Raw genomic sequence first — 26,102 nt, 5'->3', positions numbered from 1 at the left:
CAGTCTGAGTCTAAGCTTTGAGCCTCAGCCTTCCTACGAGTGGTATTACTTGCGGGAGGAGAGCCCAGAGTGTGTGAAAGAAAAGAGATGGCCCATAGAAATTACCAAAGGCTTTTTATTTGTAGTGGCAGAAATTTATACACTACTCAGTATATATGTGGCGCACCAACACATCACCAAACACAAATACTACACACTGCTGCAGTGTTAAATTTCCAACAAAACTCCATACAGGGTGTCGCACCCGTGGGGGTGTTTTTGCATGATGATTTGTTTTTATGGAACAATCACAGAAGTAAGCATCATTACCAAGAGTGACAATGCTTTTGGGCATCGAGAAAATGTGTGTCCTTCAAGCTTCGTGCAAACATGCAGTTTACCTCATCACTGGCTCAACCGGTCCAGCCTTGGAGTGACCTTTGAGGTCGATTGTCTGTGCGGGGGCAAAACAGCCGCCATGGTGATTGGGCTTTATGCTATACGCTACCATCTAGTGGTGAAAGAACATTTATCTTGATGAAAACAAAACTCATCCATCCACCATTGGCTACACTCGTCCTCAGAGACCAACCCGGAAATTGGCAAGTTTGAGAAGATTAAAAATTCACCCTAATGGAAAGGGAAAAGTGGAACGAAAAGAAAAACTGCACAGCACTGAGTGGGTGCTCTTTGTATTGTGTACAATGGGAGGAATTCAATGAAGTCCAATACAAAAATACTGTACTGCACACTAAAACCATGAATATAAAGTTTGGAAGCTTCTAATACACTATTAGATTAGAGAAAGAAAGAAAAAGAAAAAAGAAAAGTATTTAATATAGTCATGGAAAAAAATATTAGACCCCTTGTCTCTTCAGTGTATTTTTGTTCATTTTAATGCCAGATGCAGCTAAAGATAATAAATATTTGGACAAATACAATTGAGGCCAGAAGTTTATACACACTGTGCAAAAACACTTAATTTTTTGTCTCACTGTCTGAAATCAAATCAGACAAAACCTCTCCTGTTTTAGGTCAGTCACGAGCACCAAAATGTTAATTGCCTCAATAACATGAGAGAGAATTGTGTATTATTTTTCTTTAAGGTCATATGTTCCATACATTTCCTTCTTTCGAGTACCATTTCCTTTGAGCTGGATGACTTGGGACACACGTTTTGGGTAACCTTCCACAAACTTGTTGATGGGAACCCCAACAGACAAAAATAATAACTGCAGCTCACATGCAATACTATATTTAGATCCAATGAACTTTCAAATACTATATCCACATTCCCATCCAAAATATTGGGTGTAAATAATACCATAAATACTTGGGCACTCTTACATAGATTTTGTCTATTGCGGGGACGGTCCGCAAAGTAACCCCGGCACTAAATTACAGAATTTGTATGCAAACACGTAATGTGACATACTCTAATACAGTGTAATTACATCACATCACATCAATGTGTAGACTGTGAGACCACGTTGTGTGCCAACTAATGTGATTTTTCTCTTTCTCCATCTACGTACTCTTCAGCCTGTGAGGAGACCATCTCTAACTCCGCCTTCGCCCAACACCATATGTTGGGAAGAGTACATCACTGCTGACAATGGAAAGTAGGTGCAGACACGGGCAACCACTTTGAGGCGTATTAAGAAAAACTAATGGAAATGGAAATTTGATTCTCAACGCAGTACTTTATTGGGTTCTCCTGCATATTAAGAAGTGATCCGAGTCATAAGTGAAGATTCACCAACCACATACAGCACTGTCGGTAGACTGTTGGTTCACACCTGCACAGACAGGCACAGGACTCGCTTATGTGTGATGTACTCTTTTGCTTCAGGGTTCCATTTTCGCTGTTATTAACTAACAGCCCAAAACATTTTGTCTACATTATTCAAACAGCTGTTGAATTACTGTATTCATAATTTTTCTGTGCAAGCATCGGGGTTCGAGAGGTTCTGGCTTTTAATTCCTCCCATATTCCTGAAGAAATTGCCCGTGGGTGTGATTTGTGATTTTTACCCTCAGTGTACCAGTTAGGGTGTGCCCTGCCTCTTGCCCCAGTCAGCTGGAATAATCACCAACTCACCCACAAATTCTATATGCGCTGTTAAAAATGAATGGATAGATTCATTTCCTGATCATATCATATCATGTTTTAGCCGCCAGGCAAAATTGTGGAGAGATGAAAACGGCAATTGTCAATTTCCTTTCATTGGCAAATTGTGTCCGGGTTCTCTGGTCTATGACACGGCAGAGAAAGGACAAGGAGACGTGGCAGGAAGACTCACCAAGAAAATTACCAATGCCAGTACATAGCAATGCTAATTTATACACTTTATAATCTAACGTTCACCTTTTTTACCACAGCGGTATCCATTGGAATAAGTTAGTTATGACACTACTCACCTGCCGCAAGAGTAAAATGAATACAATACAGGAGCTGTATTAAAAATGTGATGATTAAAAAAAAAGTGGTATTATTTTGAAAATACATTGTCTGTAGTTTGCAGTGTGGTGGAACTGTAGCTACTGGATAATACTGAAAGTCCATGCATATCCTCTATTGGACCTCATTTTAGGGTCCAGTTGTACTGAATGAAAATGTGACAAAATAATTGGTTGTGAAGAGCAAGGATGTCTGTCGTCAACATGGGACCATTTATTAACAGTGTGACTTGTATGTTGTTGTCATGTTGTCGCTCAGACCTCCTCAACTGGGCAGAGAGTTGCTCTGCAAAGAGAGTAAGAAAAACTTCAAGGCCACCATAGCCATGAGTCAAGACTTCCCCCTGAGCATTGACTCGTAAGTTGTTTATGGTTCAATTAAATCACAGGTGTCAAACTCAAGGCCCGGGGGCCACATCCGGCTCACCACATGACTTTATTTGGCCCGCAAAGCAAATTCTGTGTCAACTTCTATTATTCTTGTAAGAGTCTGTACCAAAATTTCAGATTGTCATATATCATAGATGATAACATTGAGATATAAGCATTTTTGTGTGACCAATGATGGCTGAAAAACACATTACCCTTGATTTCTGATTCCAAAACTACTTCATAAAATTCGGGTGTAAATATGATGAGGCAATTAAAGATTTTTATGGGTTCGCAGTCATAACCGAATTTAAAATGCGGCGAGTGACAAAAGTGAGTTCGACACCCCTGAATTAAACCTTGCAGTATAAGTCAAGCCTGAATGAAATGTGAATAAATATGTCTTGGGCAAATAGAACTCGTAAATATCATTGGAAGGAAACTAAGTATACTGTGAATATGACTACGCAATGAGCTGTACCGGTAACTAAACGGCTGTCTTGCTACATCTGACTCTTGTTTGTTTTGCCTGCAGGTTGTTGAATGTTCTGGAGGTGATCGCACCCTTCAAGCACTTTAATAAACTCAGGGAGTTTGTGCAGATGAAGCTCCCTCCTGGCTTTCCTGTCAAACTCGGTAGGAAAACCACCTTGCATAGCCGAAAGTAAACATAAAAATATCACGTTTTTCACCACAGGACATAACAGAAAATAGAAATAATCTATTCCAGTGTCAAACTGTTGGTGTTATAAAACCATTATCTTCTGCATAGTCAATTTCTCGTCAACTTTTAATATGATCAACTAACGTGTAATTTTCAAGAGAAGTATGTCAAAGCAGAATGTACAGTGGTGCCTTGAGATAAGAGTTTAATCCAGTGTGACTGGGTTTATAACTCAAAACGCTTGCATCTCAACTATTTCCCCCATTGAAATAAATGGAAACACCACGAATCCATTCCAGCCACCACAAAACCCTTTTTTTTTGCACATTATAAAAACACATGGTAATAATTACACTTAAATGTAGAGAATTAAACTATTTGCCTCACTTTTTGCCTGAATGTGATGGACATTGTGCTGCTCCTTCTCCTCGGTGCACCTTGGCCATGTGGGGGCAGAATAATGTAAACATGTAGACATATGTAGACCCGGTCACAACTGAGTAAGCGGCAGTAATATTTGTCATTATAGAGATGCTGTTTGTCTATTAATTAGGTTTTGCCTTGATTTTTAACATTAAGCTACTGGTAAACACACAGACTGAGGAATAGGAATCCCATACTTTTTTTTGCAAAATATCTCGTGAACAAGGACTCAAATGTGAAATACGCATCTCAGGGCACCACTGTTTTTGTCTTGTGATACGCTGAAGTAGCAACTGCAATAATAAAAAAAAGCATGTTGAATGTTATCTCTGCAGACATCCCAGTCTTTCCTACCATCACAGCCACCGTGACGTTTCAGGAGTTTCGCTACGACAGCTTTGACGAAAGCATTTTTACTATCCCCAGCGAGTACAAAGAGGACCCCAGCCGCTTCCCGGATCTCTAACCCACCCTTCAACGGGCTGGAGGGAAGGACGTTTATTACGCTACAAAAACATCAACTCTTCCATGATAACCTTGCGTTTCTTAACGGCTCCCTTACCTCAAATACTGCAGGTAAATGTCTCCACAGCCAGCTGGACAAAAGAAAGTAGCTGGGATATTGAAAGCCATGTTTCCACCAAGTGGGAGAGGGAGCATATGGCTCAATAGTTTGTGGCAACACTGTAGTACAACACAATGTACAACTGTACTGTATTTAACAGTGTCTTGCTCTTGCCATATGGATGACAGGCTTTCTTTGTGAGGGGGAGTAAAAAGCACAATTTTTGTTGTTCTTAGTCAATCAATCAGCAAGGTGCATTGCATTGCATTTCGCTGCACACTTAAGGTACCACCCGACTGCGGCACAGTGTGTCGAAAAATGAATGGTACAGTGCTTGTCACTTTTTTAACCCCCTTCCCATGTTTGACAATGAAAACGTTTGCCAAACGGTACTACTTGGTGGAAACAGGCGTTGTTGCTTGTGAAAGTTTGTAAATGGCGTGTGTGTTAAGCGAGGACTTGCGAAAAACTGATTTTGACTAAGACAAGTGTCTGTGGTTCTGGCCTGCTGACTCACAGCAGTGGTATGATTCAGCGTTGTACATAAGTGAATACACGCGAAGTTAGCCTTGTAAGAATTGGTCATTTTTTATGTATTTAACATTTAGGCAGTTCCCCAGGTGTACTCATACTCATTAAAAATCAGTCACTGTACAGGGTGTTTCCCCAAAATATGACATCATTTCAGTGTAATACTGTATATTAAACTCTTACTTTGCTTATGTCAAATTTTGATGTGTAAAAACTAGTTTGTTAAACTTCAGTTTAGTGTTTTTTCTTTTTTAAGGGTGAATAATGACATTTTGTGTTAGATTATGCCAGGGGGGGGGGGTCAAGCAACAGTGCAGTTATATTTTTGAAGAAATTCAATAAAAGTACACTAACTAGAAAGTATATTTGGACACAGCATAGAAACATGAAACCTAGTCAATATTTTTTGCCTGGGAAATGCAGATATATTTCAAATGATGTCATTTTTAGAGGAACATCGTGTATGCATTGTTTTTCATCTGTTTTCATGGAATTCACCAGTTTTGTTTTGTTTTTTGGCACATCCACTGCACTTTGTTTGTTTTCAGTTCTTAAATGCACAACTTACAACCTTGAAAATGGCATTTCCAATATTCTTACTCTGAGACAATGTTGTAGATGTTGCATTTTTTCCTGGTACTATGGATTCTTTTTTTTTTTTTTTTTTTTTGGAAGGGAGTCATCTTTAACTCCAAAACTGGAATTGTATAATGAGTGGGCATTTTAGGGAATGAACGATCTTTTTTTTTAAATCTCCAACAAATATGTTCTCTAAATTCACCCCCCCCCCTCCCCTTTGGAATGTGTCCTCTGGTGATTTACTCAAGTTGTGGATTTTTTTTTTTTCCTTGTTGTGTCACGACTTGATCCAACAATATATTGGATTGTAACATAGTGGAAGTTGCTATTTTTGTATATAGTGTTTTTAAAGGAAATATATCTAAATTCTCTGGTTTGTTCTTTCAAAAAAATTGTGAATCAACAGTTAACCCACATGCACAGAGATGTTAATTTGGTCAAATTTTATTAGTTTCCTTTGAAAACTATCAAACTTCTACGTACACATATAAAGGAGTTGAAATGTACTGTAAGTGACTAGGTGTGTGATGGGAAAGGCTAAATAATCAGAAAGGAGCATTTTAAACTTGTCAAGACGAATCATCCTGACATGAAATTTTCCAAGCAACTGAAAACCAATCAATGTAGTCTGTGACAAGAGACACTTGAGCACGAAAAGTACAGATTTCTTTTTAACTATATCTTATTATACACATAACGCCTTCATTCTACACCTCTACTGTTTGTACTTCAATTGATCAGGCACAGTAATTTGTATCCTACGAAAAAAAAATGCCTTGTAAAATGAATTATTTTAGTCGCTCATTTCCATGTCTTCCTGATGGTGATCGTCTCCATTAATTTTGGACTTTTTGTGGGCGGGGCCTCGGCCTCTCCCCATCTCGTCGAGACCCTTGGGCGATGAGGCGGAGTCAGAGTCACTCTTCCTCTCGTCGTCGTCATCATCTTCCTCGTCCATTTCCTTTTCACTGCCATAGCCTTGCTCCTCTTCGTCGTAATCCCGCGTCACCTGAAAACAACGCAATTAGGTGACATGGTTCTGTCAGCCGCTCTAATCCAAATAGAGCTCGTCAGCCTATTTAACCTTGACATCGCCTTTTTCACTGTCTGACTTGCGGTCACGCTCGTTGTCTCTGCTCCTCTTCCTGGATGAGCGTTCTCTCTGGTCTCTACTTTGGTCCCTGTGCTCTCTCTTCTCTCGATCTCGCTCCTTCTCACGATCCTTGTCCTTCTTCTTCTCCTTCTTGTGCCTTCACACACAATTATCTAGTTGACGGAGGCAAATTAAGACATGGCTTGAGCACTCACCGTCTGGGCGATGGAGACCTTGTCAAGTGCTTCTTGGGAGACCTGGATACACTGCGGCTTCGCCGGTGCCTCCTGAAACAAGATCAGGCAGACAATGTGACAAACTTGACGGAAAACAGATTTGTCATCTTTTACTGATGAACAGGCCTCCATTGTTCCTTTCGGTGTAACAGGGTATTCAACTGACTTGCGTTGCAGTTTTTACCGGTTGACACTGCGAGACCTCCTTGCACTGCTGTAGCTCTTGGGTGGTGTCTTTGACCTCTTCTTGGACTTTTCCTCCTTCCTGTCTCTGTGCACAAAAGTCAAGATGACATTGTGGTTAAATGTACTGTAATTTCTCATGTATAATGCACACCCTACATATAATATGCACACTGAAGTTGACCTCAAAATTCTGGAAAACCCTTCTACCCATGTATAATGCCTGATTTTGCTTCTCTCCAAATGATCAAAACATCTTAGTTAAGCACTTTATTTGAGCACATATCACTTGGTTTTTTTATTTACTTGCTCTTAAATTTGAAATTCAACACAGACCTTAATTTTATTTAATAAATGAGAGAAAACTGTGTAATCATGTTTGATTACACAGGTAGAATTTGTAAGATGGGTATAATTACGTAAAGAAAACGAAGGCCTCTGTAAAATAATGGGATTCAAATTCAGCTGTCAAGCAATTCAGAAAAGCATTACTATTAAACAAAAGTTAACCATTGAGAAATTGATGGTTCTTGATCAGTCAAATGAAAAAAGAAAAAAAATTAAATCCAGGATATACAACTGTACATAGATGCAATCCTATGTATCCCTGCCGTATTGGAGTGTAAGTGTACACTACACTTTTGTCATAACCACCGTCTGGCGGTGGAATATTAAAATGAAAGTGTGCACCTCAACATCTTGTTGGCCCTATACACTTATAAAATGCAAAAGTGTCCCCCCCACCCCATTTCCTCTTCAGAAGAATCATCTTTATTGTCATGAACATGTGTGTATATACACAAAATTTGATCCCTGCATTTTACACACCACAGTAAACACACTTGCTAGTGGAACAGAAGGGAGGCAGCTGAATTGCCCGGGAAACAGTCAGGGGTATCAGGCCCTTGTTCAAAGACACCATAGCCGTGATTCCTTTTCCTACAGTATGTATAATGCACCCTATTGACTTTTGACAAATTGTGTGGGGGAGGGGTGGGTGCATTATAAATTAATAATTCTAGTAGTAGAACAAGCCCTGCACGCAAACATAAACCAGTGAAATGTTAAACCTATGGTGTAAAATCAGGTTTCCAAACTCATTACAGTCCAGAATCTGCTCTTTTCAAAGTGCTAAATGATATAAGGTTCAATGCTGACTCAAAAAAGGTGTCAATTTTGGTCATGTTGGATCTCAGTGCGGCTTTTGAAAAGGTAGACCATAATGTACTGCTGAACAGGTTGGAACAAATGGAAATGACCTATAGGGTCCCTGAAGGGTCAGTTCTTGGACCTCGCTTATTTAGCCTCTATATGCTACCCTTGGGTCAAATTCTTCAAAACTTGAATTTTGACTATCGTAGCTATGCAGATGGCACACCATTATATTTAGCAATGTCTCCAGATGACTACAGGCTGAGTGAGGTGTTGTCACGGTCTCAAGCACATAACTGGATGACCCAAAATTTTCTTCAGTTAAACCACAACAAAACAGATACAGTAATTGTTTTTGGGAATAAAGAAAAGAGGATTGCTGTTAGTAAATACCTGGAGTCACTACCTTTATATATCAAACATCAAGTTCGAAATCTTGGTGTTCTGATAGATTCTGACTTGACTTCCAACTATCATATCAAATCACTTACTAAAATTGCCTTTTACCATCTCAAGAACATATACAGAGTGAAGGCTTCCGTGTGTCAAGCACACCAGGAGAAGCTCATCCATGCTTTAGTCTCAAGTAGATTTGAACATTGTAATGGTTTTCTGACTGGACCCCCCCCCTCCCCCCCAAAAAAAGGCTTAAGTGGCTCTAGGTCAATCAGAATGCTGCAGCTTTGGTTCTGACCAGAACAAAGACATCAGAGCATCCATCTAATACCGCTTTCTGGGTCGGGTCATGGGGATAGTAGCTTTAGCAGGGATGGCCAGACTTCCCTTTTCCCAGCCACTTCTACAGCTCTTCCAGGGGGACCCCGAGGCGTTCCCAGCCAAGCCGAGAGACATAGTCTGTGCAGGGTGTCCAGGATCGTCCCCAGGGTCTCTTTCAGGTGGGACGTGCCCAGAACACCTCACCAGCTTTGGAGCTTTGGAGCTCACGGCTTGATAAAGCGAACAGAACCATATCATCAGCAAAGAGTGGAGATGCAATACTGAGGCCACCAAACGGGCCACCTCTATGCCTAGAGATTCTGTCCATAGAAGTTGTGAACAAAATTGGCGACAAAGGGCAGCGTTGGAGGAGTCCAACTAACGAAAGTCCGACTTACTGCCGCCAATGCAGACCAAACTCTGACACCGGTCATAACAGCAGCCCGTATCAGGGGGTTTGGCTCCCCATACTTCCAAAGGACCCCCCACAGGACTGCCGAGGTTGTAGTGCTTGTCCACTGTACCACGGCCAGGACAAAAACTACTCCTGAGATTCAACATCCCAACGAACCCACCCCTCCAGCACCACTGAATAGACCTTACCAGGGAGGCTGAGGAGTGTAATCCCCCTGTAGTTGGAACACACCCTCCAGTCCCTCTTTTTAAAAAGGGGGACAACCACCCTAGTCTGGCAATCCAGAGGTACTGTCCCCGATGTCCACTTGATGTTGCAGAAGCGTGTCCACCAGGACAGCCCCACAACATCCAGAGCCTTTAGGAACTCCGGGTGAATGTCATCCACCCCCGGCGCTCTACCACCGAGGAGCTTTTTAACTAACTAGGTGAACTCCCCCGAGGGAGTGCTGAACTGTTGTGGTGCCTAGGCAGGACCCGTCCGCCCAACCGAAGGCAGATGGGAGGCTACCCTCTCATCGACCGGTGTGAACCCCAATGTAACACAGTCCACACCCCTTTCAAGTGGACTGGTGCCAGAGCCCAAGCGGTGTGTAGAGAAGAGACTATATCTAGTTGAAACTTCTCGACCTGCATAAGCTCAGTAGGGCTCTGAGTTAATAGACTCAGGTCAAATAGTAGAGCGCAGAGTCCAAAGCAAACATGGTGAAGAAGCATTTCCCTATTATGCTGCACACAAATAGAATAAGTTGCCAACAGAAGCGACAGCAGCCCCAAGTGTGAATGTTTTAAAATCCACGTTCAAAACTTTTTCTCATGCTTTAGAATATTTGTATTTTTAATATTTGTTTTACTGTTTCAATTGTACTTTTATCTTTATTAGTACTTTTATTTGTTTCTGTTTTAAATGATTTTATTCTTGGGGGGGGGGGGGGTTTTCAAATGTTTTTCATCATGTAAAGCACATCAAGTTAGTTTCTGTATGAAATGTGCTATACAAATAAATATGCGTTGCTATCTCAACATTCTAAGGTTCAGGGTTCGGATTGGAACTCTGGCGTTCCTGTGTAGCGTTTACACGTTAGCTTCACTGAGGACACTCAATTGTCCAAGGGTGTGCATGTGAGTGTGAAAGGTCATTCATTGATGTTTCACAGACAAAACACATTATGTGAGACTGTGATTGTCAAAGAGGGATAAATTTTTTAACATTGATTCTTTAATTGCGCCCTGTGATTGGTTGGCGATAAGTCCAGGGTGTACCCTGCCTCTCATCCAAAGTCAGCTTCGATAGGCTGGAACCTACACGTGGCCCTAATCATGGTAAGTGCAACAAAATACTTAATGTTTTAGCCACTATTAATTAGAAGTCAATTAAAATTTAATACAGACTGGAATCCCCTTGGACCATGATGTTTGCAGATGATATTGTGATATGCAGTGAAAGCAGGGAGCAGGTGGAGGAACAATTTGAAAGATGGAGACATGTTCTGGAAAGGAGAGGAATGAAGATTAACTGAAGTAAAACAGAATGAGAGCGGTGGAGCGGGAAGAATGAGGCTCCGGGGAGAAGAGATAGCGAGGGTGGACGACATCAAATGCTTGGGTCAATCGAAGGTGTCTGGTGTTCTATGTGACAGAAGAGTATCTGCCAGGATGAAGGGCAAAGTTTATAAAACAGTGGTGAGGCCAGCCATGATGTACGGATTAGAGACGGTGGCACTGAAGAAACAACAGGAAGCAGAAATGAAGATGTTGAGGTTCTCGCTCGGAGTGAGCACAATGGATAGAGTTAGAAATTAGAAGGACAGCTAAAGTTGGATATTTTGGAGACTAGGTTCGAGAGAGCAGACTTCGATGGTTTGGACATGTTCAGAGGCCAGAGAGAGAGTGTGTTGGCAGAAGGGTGCTGAGGATGGAGCTCCCTGGCAAAAGAGAGAGAGGAAGACCAAAGAAAAGGTTGATAGATGTTGTGAGGGAGGACATAAGGAAAGTGGCTGTTAGAGAGGAAGATGCACGAGATAGGCTTGGATGGAAGAAGATATGCTGTGGCGACCCCTAACGGGACAAGCCGAAAGGAAAAGAAGAAGTAGTTAATACACAAGCATCCGTGTACAAAGTACATTTGCGACGTGAACCTTGATCTGCTGCGGCGGGTTCGATCTCGTGAGTGAGACCTTCTTCTCCGTGGGCTCTTGGACCTCCTCCTGTTCCTCGAACGTGACCTCCTCCGAGACCTGCTATGGGAGCGCCTGCCCGAAAAAAAAAATATATATATTTTTTTTTATATAAAAATATATATATATTTTTATATATTTTTTTTTTTTCCCATTCAGTCAGTCAGGTGGAACACAATTCAAGCTGTCACACCAACACTTTAGCAGAAATTCACACACACCAAGTAGTCACACCCAACCTGACATTGGCCAAGAAAACTAATGCTGAGTGCATGAGCAGGCAATTTCACAAAGATACAGACAGTTTTACACCACTAAACAGGCCAGGCCCAACCTTTAAAAGCACACATTGTCTGTTACAGATAGTACAGTTTCGTAACAAAAATAACAGCTTTATTTCTCCTGCATATATTTTGGTGTGATATGCATTAAGCTTGGAAAAAAAATTAAAATTAAAATAATTGATAACTGTGCAGCATTTTTTTTTTTTAATCACACGGGTAGTTTGGAGTGTAATCCATCAAAATGAACAAGTTACTCCTGTCGATTAATCTTTTTATAATTATTCTTCTATGAAGTTTCCTGTGAACAAGCTATTAAATTTGTATGCACTGCTTTTCTATTAAAAATCATACTGTTGTGATATCTTAAATGAATGGTATGTGTTGTCATGAAATAATGTTTAAATAGCACACAGAACAAAGTGCATACACTAATCCTAAAATATTTACATGACCTTGCAGTGACGGAGAGTTATAGTAAACACCCTGTGGCTATTTTATTAGTTCAAGTTCTTATTGACTTAACTTAATTTGGGGGGAAAAAAATGCCCACACAAGTTAGTCTCGCTCTGAATTAGCATTTTTTATGAGTGTGGTACAAACGTTTGTCCGAGAGGTGTTAGTTCCTGGACGTTTTGGGTAACCATGCTCCTTTTACATTTCTTGATCATTCAGAACAGCATTTAAATGTGAAGGAATAGCATTTCCTGTCACTAAAAGTTGCTGTGGATAAAAAGAAGTATTTTACCGGTGCCTTGAGCGAGACCTGGAGCGTCTGCGTCGTGACCGTGAGCGAGATCGTTTTCGTTTATCATCTTTCTTACCTACAAAAAAAAAAAAAGTAATAGAACATACAGTTCACAGGTGACTAAGTCAAAGCATCTTAGAACAGAATATTTATAGACAGTATGTGACTTTTTTGGGGGGGAAACTCACTTCCTGGTTCGATGGCAGCAGAAATGAGAGACTGGGCCTCTCGGACTCGCTTCATGGCCTCTTCAATTTCCTTGTTGGAACTGTCATTTTTCAAGCCAGGGTTTGGATTCAGGCCAGCTGCAAGTGGATTCAACCTGCAACAACCACAATAAGTTTGAAGATTAAATCTTGTTTTAAAGACCTACTGGGGAGTTTAAGTTCTCACTTTGGATCCATGGACTGTATAAGCTTCAGGAAGTCCGTAGAGAGAGCCTGGAAGAGCCAACATCATGAGAAGCTGTGTTCACTTTCTCACAATTGGGAGGACAACTGATCACCTGTGGGTTCATGTTAGGTCCTATTCCCATTGCAGCCATTTGCTCCAAGTTGGGAGCTCCGAGACCACCAAACGATGTTCCTCCCACCTTAAACATGATACATAATTCATCAATTCACATGAAAGCAGCAGCTGCTTAGATGTGTTTGTGGGAACTCACAGAAGACAGAGGATTGGGTGTTGGAAGGAGGCCCCCCCCAGGCATCATTCCCGCCACGGCGTTGGCCGGAGCCAGCAATGACATAGCTTTAGATTCATCAGGAATGACTCCTGGAGAAGAGGGAGGTGGTTTCAGCACAAGCAAACCAGCAAATGTGTACAACTTCCACAATACAAGACTTGCAGACAAGCCACCACATCTTAATTTTACAAATGCACGTAGTCTGGACATCTAAATCCCTGACTTGTTGCTCTTTTGTCAGTATGATTATAAGATTAGCAGCTAGGAGTTGAATAGTCACAAGACACACTGTTCAACACTGCCAAGATTTTATCACCTGCGCTTGTTTTTTAAGTCATGAACCAAACGTAAGCAAGCACAGCCGGTTGTCCCGTGGGATGTGCTCTCAACTTTCATTAGGTGTTTAATGAACAATCGACTCGCGCCGGCTGCTTCGCTATAAAGCACACAGAAACATTGAGATACAAAAAACAAAGTTTGTGATTTGAGTGTCAACAGAGGAACATTTCAATAGCACTTACCAATACACAAACAGAAAAGGCTCATTCATTTACCTTTTCTGGGATTTTGTTGAAAGTCACTTTGCAAAATAAATTAAACAAGAGAGCTTGTTTCCTCATAGAGTGGCCGGGGCCCATCTGCACTCACTCACATGAATAGAGTACCAGCTATACAGGTGTTTATTTTTTATCGTCATTTTCAACTGTTTTTGTTGCTTTTCACACAAAAAAATGCAATAAATAGTACACATTAGGCTATATTAAATCAGAGAATTATAATTACAGTGGAATCTCAAAGTCAAACAAGATCCCTTTTGTGATGTTGGTTGACTTCCAGTTTCCAGTGCAAATGTAAAGTGAATCAATCAGTTCAAGCCTGATACTACAAAGCCATTAATTGTACATGTAATGTAATATCACTACAGCATACACACACATCTTTAGGTTTTCCAAAACATTTTAACTGAACTCCAAATTGTTCCGACCACTGAGGTGGTATTCCAAAAGTCACATTTCCTTTGTTCTTTTTGCATTTCATTTCAGGTGTCTTTCAGAGAGACGTAAGGCTGCCGGCTTCGGCGTTGTGCTTTTACACAATTTGAGGCAGTTACAGCTAAAGCTTTATCAGGCTCCGACACATCCACTGAACCGTGAGTTTTTGTTACAGTGGTTTTCAAATGCAGCCCTCAAGATACGCATTCCTTGGCTTTGGGAAAATGCCTGCACTAAGATATGTTTTCCATCAATGGTGGTACTACAGAAGCAGGTCATCTGCTTTGTGGCTCATCAAGAACTGATCCTGTTTTAAAGGATACCAGAAATTGTAGTCAGGGGCAGAAAAACTTTTTGGCAGGCAGTAATTTTGAAACACTGCTCGAATGTCAATTGGGAAGTCAAGGGCAAGAGAATGATGTGCTTACAAAAACAGAAAAGCCGAAGCTGTCTGACGTTGTGGCCTCACATCTGTCCAAATACCTGAAACGAATCAGAAAAAAGCAACTATGACTTTTGGAAAAGCCTGTATTGTGAAACCAGAAAGGTTTAACTTTGAAACACCAAGATATCTACCAAAGTTTTAAAAAAAAATAAAAATAAAAAAAAAGGTGGTGGCCTCCATTTGAAAAAATAGGGTATCGTAGTAACATAACAATAACTACCTGGCAACAAAATACAAACTTCTAGGTTTTGTCAACAACTCTACACAATATAGAGAACGTGTAACTATATCAAACACTCTTAAAAGGTTATTACCAGCTAAAAACATGTTTAGAAAAAGAAAACATTAATATGCGCCCAAAGCTGAAAAAAAAAAGTCAACTTAAAATGGGAAGCCCTTATGGAGAAGATCAATCCGTGGTTGTTCAATCTGAAAACAGTATTTTTTTCTTCCAGAGAGACACACGCACATACACACGTGCACAGCAACAACAGAACTGACACTTGAGAAACAGGATAATGCTGCTGAGGACAAAACGGTTGGTGGCATTTGCAGCAGGGCCTGGTATATAGGGCTGGCTGAACCAGGAAAAAGAACTGTAAAACACAACAACAAAAGAAACACCACTGTTAAAATGGGAGATGCACTCAACCCTTGAAGAGGTATGTGTGGAGACGCTCAGGTTTAAAAAAAAGAAAAAAAGACTACTTAGTGCCATTTTTGGAATACAATAGCTGTATTAGTCATGTGATTACTACAAGAATTCTGCACATACATGTGGAGATATGGTTGTTGGGATGTCCCAAATATCTTGATTTGGGGATGAAAAGTGTCTTGATAAGTCTAAATCCTGCTCTTATAAATTCAATGAGTTTGCGTGAGTATATCTAAGAGGATACTCCCTAAATATTGGGAAAAAAATAATTTTGAGAGAAAGACGAGAGGGGGTTGCAAGCCTGGTGCCATATTTTTTCTAATCTCCTGATGGCGGCAATGGACCACTTTCAGCCAGCAAGGAAGGGGCTCTCTGCAATTGACTTGTTCACTATGAAAACCACAACAAAAATAGCAGAGAGAAGTTTATAGCTAGATTGCAAGACAAAATGGATAAATGTACATTTTCCTTTTACTAAATACCTCCTAAGTAATACCTCAGACTGCTCATTAGCTACATATGATTTGTCAGAGAAGAATCAAAAATAAGAGAACACAATGGCTGTCGCTGTGCGATCACATCATCAAATACGCATTGGGTGATGTCCAATCAGCGGTCAGAGACAGGAAGGGGACACCAACCTTCTGCGAACGGGACCACGATCAAGGCCCGATCCACGAAGACTGTGTTGGTCAAGTGTTGGGAGACTCCCACCGACTCAGACTCAAGGAACTTTACAAAACACACACGTGAAGTCACAGGCATGGGAGAGTCACTGGAAGAAAACACACATATGTTGTGCAAAGCATAGAAACGAGGGCAAACCATGGTGTCTTCACTGAATAATAACACCTCAATAGACAAATTCCAGAGCTGATAAAATGGAAAAAAAAATGTCGACATGGAACAAAACAAAAAAGCAAAACACTTTTTTAGTGGGCTGAAACTGGGTTTTATGTTGAGTTATTACAAAAAAAAAAAAAAACATACTACCAAACAGCTAAAGCCTCCCCCACCCCCTCAAAAAACACTCAAGGCCGAGCGACGCCCCTGGGTTAGGTTTATTACTTATTATACAATCGAGCCAGTAGAAGGTCACAGAAAAATAAAAGCCCCGATGAAACAAATTTAACCCGGACATGATAATTCCACGGTACTTGGTAAACTGTAGCGGTGATTATCTACAGATGCGTCTCGGTCATAGCGTTAGCATTAGCTTCCAACAGGCCCACTGGAGCTTCCCCGGCGAAACGGCAAACCTTCCCCAAAGATACTCACTCCGGTGGGAAGAGTTTGAGCTCCTCTATGTTCCCCAGAAAGCCAAAGAGAGTCCTCATTTGTTCCGAGGTTGTGCTCGGGGAGACGTTTGTCACCTGAATGACGTGTGTGCTGGAATTCATCTCGCCGACTCTTATTAAACAAGAGAGCCAAAAAAAAAAAAAAAAAAAAAAAAACAAAAGCGAGGTAGCGTTGAGCAAATCCGGATAGAAACACAGTTTTAGTAGAAACGGGACGCTGTCGCACCTGAGGCAACGAAGATGCGCAAAAAGCGTCAACGCATCAGTGCGACTGGACAAACTGGGAAGCAGGCTTGCTGCGTTCAAGGACAGAGAACAAGATCGTCATTTAAGGGTTTGTCCTGATGTTTTCCGAAGAACAAAGTCAATCCAACATAGTGTGCCATGTGATTTCAAAATAAACGTGATGCAATTATAGCTATGACCAATTCGTGTTTTTTTTTTCGTTTTGTTTTCATTTTAACAGTGACTTGTTGAGCGGATTTCCCAAACTGTCCACGCAACATGACCAGATGCTGGTGGGCGTGTCGTGAGCAAGCTTGTGGGTCTTCTGCTGCTGCTGCTAGCTTGACTGTTGCTTGCTGTTGCAAATCAGACCTCTCCAAATGTCGGATAACTAAGCCACACCATTCTTTTCTTTTCGTTGTTTGGTTTGTTTTGTTTTGTTGTTGTTGTCGACAACAAGGTATGCACATTTACCTTACAATTCTCAATAGTTACATGTGTTACACACGTGTTTTCGTTAAGTTGGCTACTAAGCGTAGCGGGGTAGCATAAAACTACTATAACTTCTCATGAGACACTTTTTTAGAAAATAATTATTCTATCACATTTATGAAGCAAATTGTGCTTCGCCTTTTTTTGGCCAACTGGTTTTTCTTTTCTGGTGAAATAAAGGTGTTGATGATTGTTGTTGTTCATTAGCCAGTTCGGGACTCCATGTTGTGGATGTTCAGGGCTATATTATATTGCATTCTATAAGACTGAATTCGTATTAGAAACGCACTTTATGTTGAACGAAACCTGTCTTACATTTTTTTAGAGAGTGGATCCTGAAAACAAGTTCTCAAGATGAAACTGCAGACAGCAACTGTAATTAATGTAAGTGAATAATGAATATGCACAAACATGCTAAATGTCCCAAAAAAATGGTGCATTTATATCTCGGTAACTACATATAATCAGACATAGTTTTTATCTAAAATGACACCAAATGAAAATAATTTTGGTATTTTCTCAATTTCTAGAATGTATATTTTGTATGAACCATACATTAGTAAAATATGAATGAAAATAAAACGAAATATGTATATATGAAGTAAATATCCAGTGGCCAAATAAATACCATTCAAAATATCTGTCAGTGATTGGCTGGGAACCAGTTCAGGGTCCTGCCCGATGACAGCTGGAATAGGTTCCAGCACACTCGCAACCCTTGTGAGGATAATCGGCTTAGAAAATGGATGGACGGAATGACGGACAACACAGTGCTTCAAGTAACATTGAAGTACACTTAGGGGCTACCATTTATTACTAAGTAGGGTCGCGGGGGGATAATTGAATTCTCACAGCAGCACAAGGTAAATCTTACTATCAGAGATGGGTACAGTTGCCAAATATTGTACTCAAATAAGAAGATCTACTGTTACTTAGAATAATATGACTCACGTAAGAATAGAATTGAAGACTTTGTGTGCGGCCATATAACATTCTGGAGTCGTTTGATTGGTGAAACGAGTCGTTTGATTGGTGAAAATGAGTCCAACGTCACAATGGTAATGGTGGTGGATTGGAGTAATCGCGCCCAATGTGGATGTCGAAAACAAAAAAAAATGTCTAAAAATTGATGCAGTCATTGATGAATGAAACTAGTGAGTGGCATCTAGATTATTGGAACAGAAAAGAATACAATTTCTTTGTTACATAATTACTCAAGTAAAAGTAAAATATGCTTGAGTAAATGTAGCAGCGGCAGGGTGGATCAGTTGGTAAAGCGTTGGGCTCACAGTTCTGAGGACCCGGGTTCAATCCCAGCCCTCCCTATGTGGAGTTTGCCTTTTCTTCCCATACCTGTGTGGATTTTCTCTGGGCACTCCGGTTTCCTCCCACATCCCCAAAACATGCATTACTTGGACACTCCAAATTGTCCCAAGGTGTGATTGTGATTGCAGCTGTTTGTCTCGATGTGCCCTGCGATTGGCTGGCATCTAGTTCAGGGTGTACGCTGCCTCCTGCCCGTTGACAGCTACGCTAGGCTCCTGCACTCCCCGCTACCCTTGTGAGGATAAGCAGCAGAAGAAAATTGATGGATGCATAAATGTAGCATGGTCCTACCCACTGTGTTTATGATGATTAGAGATGATTATCTTGTTCAACAATACAATATACTATATCTTTGGACCTATTTATTGATAAGGTACAGAGTAATTTCTCATTCTGATCACTTTTTATGTCGTGTATTCAGATTCAAACAAGTTTCAGCTTCCCATTTTGTGGATTGTAAATAGTGTAGAAAAACTAAACAAGAAAAACAGATTTATAGCTTAAGCGAGATCACACTACTTAAATTAGCTCAGACAAGCCTTTGTAAAAGCCTCTTACTTGAATCCTTTTTTCTTGTGTTACCACAACCAGATCCACTCTGATGCACCAATAACATTACAAAAGCAAAAGGAATAGAAATATTTTTCACATTTCTCTCTCTGGTTCTTTTCTGTCACTGTCATATTTGATAATCAGGTGTATTTATACATTCTGTGTGGCATATCAAATCATATTTTAGCAAAGTTAATTAAATGATAGTCAAATTAGTATTTTGTTAAAGACTAGTAACATGCAGTAAACATTTTTGTTGTTTTTGACAGTGTGTGAATATTTGTTAATTTTGTTTTTAGCGTTGTCTTAACACCTGAACTGAAGTGTGCATGTTTCTTTTTCAGGAACGGAATAGAAATGCCCCTGAACCGGAGTGACAAAAATCTGGTGACATTTTTCTGACATGAGTGTCCAGACATGCACATCCTCAGACTAGCATGTATAATCATGGCCAGGGTCATTACGTTCAGATCCCTTCAGTTTCTGCTGCTCCTGGCCGCTGGCTTGGCTGTGATGGCGTTCTACTATTTTGGCTCAGAGAACCAGAACTTCTCGAGCACCACCAAGCGGATCAAACTTTCTCAAGCCAGCCAAAACACCAACAGAAACAATGCGGACCTGACCTTAGATACCAGGTTCTCCCAGGCTGACGGGTCCCAGAAGAAGGAAAAGGCAGAGAGCGATAAGTTTCGATTGAAAAAGAGTGGCGACACGACTTTGGACCAACGCTACAATGTTCTCATGATGTTCACTAAAGTGGACAAAAGTCGCAGCCTCCAGGACAAGTTCAGCGTGGCCATGTTGTCTATGGTGAAATATGCAGGGTTCTTGGAAGGAGAGGTGTTGGCTCTTCATTTTGTCAGTGATCAGGCCAGTAAAGACCTTGGCGAGAAGCTGCTTCAGGAATTCCTCACAAATGCAACGTTCAAGTATGAGGTAGGCATAATGCTATCGGCATTGATTCCTTTGTGGTTAAGCTAAATCAAATGAATTGTATCTTTGTGTTAGATTGCGTTCGATGACATTAATGCTATGAGACATGTTTTTGTTATTCTGAGACCACGCTCGTAACTTTCAAAATACTCTTATCTCAAATATGCATTCCTAATTGAAATTAATGGAAATGCCGGAAATCTGTTCCAGCCCCTCCGCCCCCCCCCACACACACACAAAAAAAAACAACCAAAAATGTTTTTTTTTTTTTTTTTTAGTAAATTACCCCTCTGTAATATTACATTTAATAAAAACAAAGTGACAAATGAAATATATTGGAAAACAATAAACAGTTTGTGCATTATGATTAAGAAACATTTGGAATTGTTCATTATTTGCCAAAGTGCTGCTCAATGTCAAGTGAGTTGAGTTCAGCTGCCGTCATACTGCACTCGTCCCTCAAATTTGTGCTCACAAATTAAAGCAAAAAAAAAAAAAAATATTGAACAACAGGTCATATCTCGAAAAGTCAGGTCACTTGTATCTCAAGGCATCGCTGTATGATATATTATCCTAACCCTTGCTCACTGTGGTTCTAAACTGTCGTTACTATGTTGCAGCAATTACAATTTAGTACAGTTACCCAATTTTGTTGCGTTTACTCTTTGAAACACTTATCCATCCGTTCATTTTAAGAATCACTTATCCTCAGTAGGGTCACAGATGTTTTGGTGCCATCAGTATCTAACAAATTGGACATTCTTATTGACCTTATCGTGGCCATGTTCCTCAGACCTGGCCTGAATGTTCACACACTGGCAAGTCGTGGTGGGTGCGTTGTAAGAGCTTTTCAGAAAGATTTCGCTTGGATGATCATTCGTTTTGGTTCAGTTTGAAATCCTTTTAATTCCTTTACACGTGTGTGTGACAATCCAGTTTGGAATGTTACCATTGATCAACAATTTTATTCAATTTTCTGTTTTCAGTATTTCATCATCAGAGTTGGAAAAACAAGTTCATTGTTCATTCCTATTTATTTTACATATTGAAGTATTAATTACATTTTGTATTACAATGTTTTGATGACACAAACTCAAAAGCTTTTTCCTCATCTTAAAGTATATTGGTCCGTATCAATTTTGGTACAAACTATACATTTTGTGTGGGGTTTTTTTTTTTTTTCTCTTCTTTTTTTCCAACGAGACCAGTTTGGTGGTAGGTACTGTACTTAAATATCCCACATGGGGGCAGTGTTGGATCAATAACGAGTGTTGTGGTGGGTTGAAAGGCAAAATAAGGACTCTGTCACATGTATATACCGTAGTTTTCCTTTTTTGTGTCTACGTGCCCCCTAACACTCGTGATTTTCCACTTTGAAGCAACTAAAGAACACTGTCCCTCCTCTCCACTAAGATTTTGGTTTAAAAACAAAGAAACAGCTTGAAAACATCCACAATACAATGTTTTGACAAGTGACATTTTAGTGGTACACGTTGTGCCGCTTGTTGATATCAGCTAAGCCCCATTTACACGCAGCACCTGACTAGTTGATGACCATTTCCTTCCTTTTGATCAGTGATTCCCAAAGCGTGGTAAGAGAACCAGTAGTGGTCTGCGAGTTTTCTCCAGTGGTACGCGAACGAATCACCGAAATAAAAATCTAACGCAAATTTACATTCAAAAGAGGCAATATACTCAAACAAAATGATACTTGTAGCTATACACAGTCTGTACAGTATAATACATCTGCATTTAATCTTTATGAAAAAAAAACGTGTTCAATTTTGCATGACTTTTATATGCAATGCATTTAAGTCGAATAATTTTTTGAAGTCGTCGTGTCTTTTGCGATGTTCCAACTTTGCATATTGTTACACTGACTAAATAACAAATAATTTATTTGAGAAATGATTTTTAGCTACCTATGTGCAGAAATAACTTGTAACACTGTCCGTAAAACTTCAAAATTCTAAGGAAATCCTGACAAAATGTATTTTCCATGTACTGTAGGTGCTTGTGAATTACTCTTATACTAACAACTAGGTGTCTGTAAGGATGGCCAGAATATGAGCTGGTGGGGAGCATGTTGAAGATCCACAAATGTTACAATAGTATCTGGTTAGTGGAAGTGACAGTCCCTGAATGTGCTATAACCATTTTTTGCATTGTGTGGCAAAATCAACTCTCATTAAAAAAAAGTCCATCACTATTAGCCTTCAAAAAGAAATTATGTTTTCAGCGAGGTGTCATCAAACAAACGGCGCTCCGAGGGTTGGATACCTTGCGCAAGGCCGCAGCACGTGCAGACATTGGGCGTTATTGTCAAGCAAGTCACAGGGTTCATTCATTATTAGCCATTTTTCCTATGCTGACTCCAATTCTATGCACAGTTTCTCATATGTGAATGAGCAGGTGGAAATGGCAGAGTGTGTCAGCAATCAGCAACCGGTTATTAGTGTCAGCATATTGTTGAAAAAATCCTCATTATGTGCCACAAATTTTTCTGCTAAATTACAGCCATTTTCGCACACATCCTCTGCCAAAGTCACTTCACATGAGATGAAAGCTCATACAGTATGATGGACAGGTGCATGCAATTCTAATGAAACATTCTTGTTTGCTCATATTAAGCCTCATTCAAATTTAGTATACATCTCTGAGAAGACTTCATTAATAAAAGATGGGCTCTTATCTCACATTTACTCAACCAATCGCCACCAAAGTTTGCTTTCTCAGAGGCAGTGAGCGTTACGTTCAATTGCTGTTCACACGTACCTCTCAGGCAGCATTGTGGAAAGCATTAGCCTCACAGTTCTGAGGACCCGGGTTCAATCCCAGCCCTCCCTGTGTGAAGTTTGCATGTTCTCCCCGTACCTGCATGGCTTTTCTTCTGGCGCTCCGGTTTCCTCTCACACTCCAAAAACATGCAACATTGATTGGACACTCTAAATTGCCCCGAGGTGTGATTGTGAGTGGAACAGTTGTCTGTCCCTATGTGCCCTGCGATTGTCTGGCAACCAGTTTAGGGTGTACCCCGCCTCCTGCCCGATGACGGCTGGGATAGGCTCCAGCACTCCTGCGACCCTTATGAGGATAAGCTGCTAAGAAAATGGATGCATGGACATACTTCTCAAATGATCAAAGATATAAACAGGCCTTGTCTTTGGAAAAAGAGCATCTCTTTGCTCAAAATGTTAGGACAAATATATCTTCGATCAACCCAAGATTGCTACAGTTGAGAGGAAAGAGTTTTGGGTGGTGTAAATTAGCAGGTAGAAAATGTTACCCTCCACTCCCCCAAAAATAAATAAATAAAGTCACGGAACGACTGAGTTAGTTGTATTCTTAGTTGTAAGTTGTGACTGTAATGGGGGGGGGGCATCATGATATTGTGGTACAGATTAGTGAAAAATATTCACAATTTTCCTATTTTAAACTAGAAAATTATTCATATCCCGATCCTAATCTCATAGGACAAGTTTGAGAAAATATGTTCGTTTGCACCTTCTCAAAGGGTGATAAGTCATCTAGCATAATCTAAAAAGATACACTTGTTTTTTTGTGTCCGGTACGTCTTTACAAAATATTGTACTGCATTTTAGTAAAGGTGACTAACCATTTGTTTTTAGCTTTTGTTAAAGATTTGAACATTTGTTACCAAATACAGTAATTCCAATGCACATTGGCACTTAGAATGTCTCCTCTCTTGCCGCCAGAATATCAGCTACTTTTAACCTCAGATTGTCACAATAATTTGTCAAACTGAGTCTTTTTTTTTTCCAAAAGGGGCAGAAATTGTTGTAGTGTGATCAATAATGGGTTTTTGTGGAACAAAAATCAAACAGAATTATTAAGCAACGTAATGTGGCAAACTGTTGGGCAAAATCATTATCAGGTGCTGACCGGACGTGAAGTCAAAGGAGTAGTACCAAGTTGCCAGCGAACACAGCTCATGATTGGATTGTGTCTGTGACAGACTGCAGAGAACAATGGATTTTGTCATTAGATCCTGTGAACTTTGAGCCAGCGCTGCGATGGAAAACATGCAGGGGTCATCAGAGAAAGCATAGACAAATAAAAGTGTTTTACATCAACTTCTTGATGTGAAAGAGCTGCAAAAAGGATCCAGATCAGCTCAACGCTCACTCAGTACATGTACGTCTAAATAGTTTATGATTTTTTTTTTTTTTTTATCTTGTAGCTTTTATACATTGAATATGTGTGTTGCTGTTGTTGTGATTGGCAACCAGTTCAGGGTTTACCCCACCTCCTGCCTTAAGATAACTGGGATTCGTTCCAGCACTCCCTCTCGTGACCCCTGTTAGGATAAGCGGCTCAGAAAATCGATGCATGGCTATTGTTGTTGCTGAGTATTTACTGGTTGTATGGTTTCCATAATACACAAAGCAGGCATGCCAACATTTTGCTCTGCTGTATTGGCAAATGTGTGTCACATATGAGTGAAAAGCCCTAAAAACGGCAGCTGCCATGAAACAAAGGTTAAGCTACTTTAGGAGTAACTTTTAACAGGCATCTTAGGCATCATTATTTTGTTCATATTGTTCACATTCATTAAAAGACGGAAATGACGTTTTATAGTTTTTAACTCTAAAACCAATTGCACTGTCCATTCAGGTGTTGTTCCACGATGTGGATACCCTCACTCACAAGCTCTTCCCAATTGTGGAGGTCTTGCAGAAGCACTTCAGTGCTGGCTCCGGAGCGTATTACAGCGACTCCATCTTCTTCCTGTCTGTAGCCATGCACCACATCTTGCCAGAAAGTAAGTCGAATATTAGAACGAAACGGATGTCGTGATCAAAAATCAGGATGGATCAAGCAATTTTCAGCTTCCATATTGGCAGAAAAATAACTTTTTTTGTTGACAAAGCAGGCGTCACACTTTTAAATACATATTTTTGGAGCTAGAAATAGCAGCAGTCGAAAGAGTACGTTGCTCTTGATTGAAGTGCCACTTTATTACGCCGAGACAAAAACGGTTCTGCTAAGTGTGGTGACAGAAAGGAGAGGCTCAAAAAAAGTATTTAAATCAAACAAGACATTGTCAGGCATTGTCTATATTCAAAAATGGCTGGATGGAGAAAGGAAATCCACATAATCATCTGACTGGACCATTGAATCATCTAAATGTATTTGCACTTCATGTTCATGCAAAGAGCCACTTCGACCCTCCTTTAAAGCAAACTATTTTGTAATGTGAAGCCTTCTTCAAACTTCCTCAAATCAGAAGTGGTCTCATTTTAAATTGGATTAAAACCAAACAGTCAAAAAACATCACACTGCAACATCAATCAAACCAATATTTACTATTTGAATTAAGCATTTGAAACTAATTGTGGGAAAATGGACATATTTGCTATTCAGTTGATGGATTAGATTGCATGGCCCCAAAAGAGGTGCTATTCTACTTGAAACACTGACTAGTGCATTTGGGCCATTATTATTTAATTGATCATGTGCAATGTTAGGATTGCTATGCTTGGGGAAAATGTGTTACTTCCGTCTTACATGAACTGTCTTCCAAGCAATCCAGTTTGTGTAAAATACGTAATAGTTGCTGCATCACATAGCATATCATGATCATCACCAATTGTTGACACATGTGGAGAGATACTGCAGGTAACACACACAAAAGTAAATCGATGTCCACACAGAGACGAGTGCATTGTTGGACCCTTGCAAATGACACCCTGAATGCCCGAGGAAATACATCACTGCGCATCAGTCAGACTTTGTATAGTGTTGAAAACAAAATGTGTGTTCAACGGGGAGAACATAATGCTTTGAATCATATGTTGGATTCTAGAGAATTGGAGAAATCTCACAGACTGCTAAAGCTTAAAATAAATAAATATGAAATATGTCAAGTGAAAAAGTGTCTCAAGGCTGTTTTTAGCTACCATGTGT

General features: G+C 40.2%; 3 protein-coding genes across 12 annotated transcripts in view; 2 read left to right on the top strand and 1 right to left on the bottom strand.

The window, feature by feature from the left end:
• LOC133504049 (ankyrin repeat domain-containing protein 13C-like) overlaps nt 1-14,419 on the top strand; it is a 55,405-nt gene extending 40,986 nt beyond the window's left edge. For 2 of the 4 annotated variants that reach the window (XM_061826195.1, XM_061826194.1), the window contains 4 exons: nt 1,522-1,601; nt 2,699-2,797; nt 3,344-3,444; nt 4,231-4,471. In XM_061826195.1, coding sequence (XP_061682179.1) covers nt 1,522-1,601; nt 2,699-2,797; nt 3,344-3,444; nt 4,231-4,361 — 411 coding nt within the window. In that variant the 3' untranslated portion in view covers nt 4,362-4,471. Of the gene's footprint in view, nt 1-1,521; nt 1,602-2,698; nt 2,798-3,343; nt 3,445-4,230; nt 5,791-14,299 lie in introns of those variants that run through there. The other 2 variants (XR_009795890.1, XM_061826192.1) reach the window with 2 other exon arrangements.
• Nucleotides 5,999-17,001, bottom strand: srsf11 (serine and arginine rich splicing factor 11). 7 transcript variants are annotated; one of them, XM_061826200.1, is made up of 13 exons: nt 16,873-17,001; nt 16,627-16,758; nt 15,990-16,123; nt 13,236-13,345; nt 13,077-13,163; nt 12,965-13,011; nt 12,760-12,893; nt 12,572-12,647; nt 11,489-11,617; nt 7,084-7,170; nt 6,879-6,950; nt 6,655-6,820; nt 5,999-6,579 (listed from the first exon to the last, which is right to left on the bottom strand). In XM_061826200.1, exons 2-13 carry the CDS (start codon nt 16,746-16,748, stop codon nt 6,364-6,366), a joined length of 1,380 nt encoding a protein of 459 aa, XP_061682184.1. In that variant the 5' UTR covers nt 16,749-16,758; nt 16,873-17,001; the 3' UTR covers nt 5,999-6,363. The 7 variants fall into 7 exon arrangements, with proteins under 7 accessions (XP_061682184.1, XP_061682190.1, XP_061682187.1 ...); XM_061826206.1 differs by lacking the exons at nt 16,627-16,758; nt 16,873-17,001 and adding exons at nt 13,573-13,692; nt 15,195-15,289 and having other exon boundaries at nt 15,990-16,029; XM_061826203.1 differs by lacking the exons at nt 15,990-16,123; nt 16,627-16,758; nt 16,873-17,001 and adding exons at nt 13,573-13,692; nt 14,677-14,731; nt 15,195-15,319.
• The window catches only part of xxylt1 (xyloside xylosyltransferase 1), a 27,550-nt gene continuing 18,313 nt past the window's right edge, over nt 16,866-26,102 (top strand). The window contains exons 1-5 of the mRNA XM_061826208.1: nt 16,866-16,980; nt 17,113-17,331; nt 17,689-17,747; nt 19,586-20,177; nt 24,810-24,957. Coding sequence (XP_061682192.1) covers nt 19,659-20,177; nt 24,810-24,957 — 667 coding nt within the window. The 5' untranslated portion in view covers nt 16,866-16,980; nt 17,113-17,331; nt 17,689-17,747; nt 19,586-19,658. The remainder of the gene's footprint in view (nt 16,981-17,112; nt 17,332-17,688; nt 17,748-19,585; nt 20,178-24,809; nt 24,958-26,102) is intronic.

The sequence above is a fragment of the Syngnathoides biaculeatus genome, chromosome 7 (genome assembly GCF_019802595.1).
Source record: "Syngnathoides biaculeatus isolate LvHL_M chromosome 7, ASM1980259v1, whole genome shotgun sequence".
In the NCBI taxonomy this organism is placed as follows: domain Eukaryota; kingdom Metazoa; phylum Chordata; class Actinopteri; order Syngnathiformes; family Syngnathidae; genus Syngnathoides; species Syngnathoides biaculeatus.
This window is presented reverse-complemented; position numbering and strand designations above follow the sequence as displayed.

What these genes read in the sequence shown, in the direction of transcription:
- srsf11 (XM_061826200.1), bottom strand. Translation starts at nt 16,748, where the DNA reads ATGAATTCCAGCACACACGTCATTCAGGTGACAAACGTCTCCCCGAGC. An exon ending in TCAAGGTTCACGTCGCAAAT is followed by an intron (nt 7,171 to 11,488) that starts GTACTTTGTACA and finishes TTTTGTGCACAG; the next exon opens with AGACAGGAAGGAGGAAAAGT. An exon ending in AGGTCTCCATCGCCCAGACG is followed by an intron (nt 6,821 to 6,878) that starts GTGAGTGCTCAA and finishes TTGTGTGTGAAG; the next exon opens with GCACAAGAAGGAGAAGAAGA.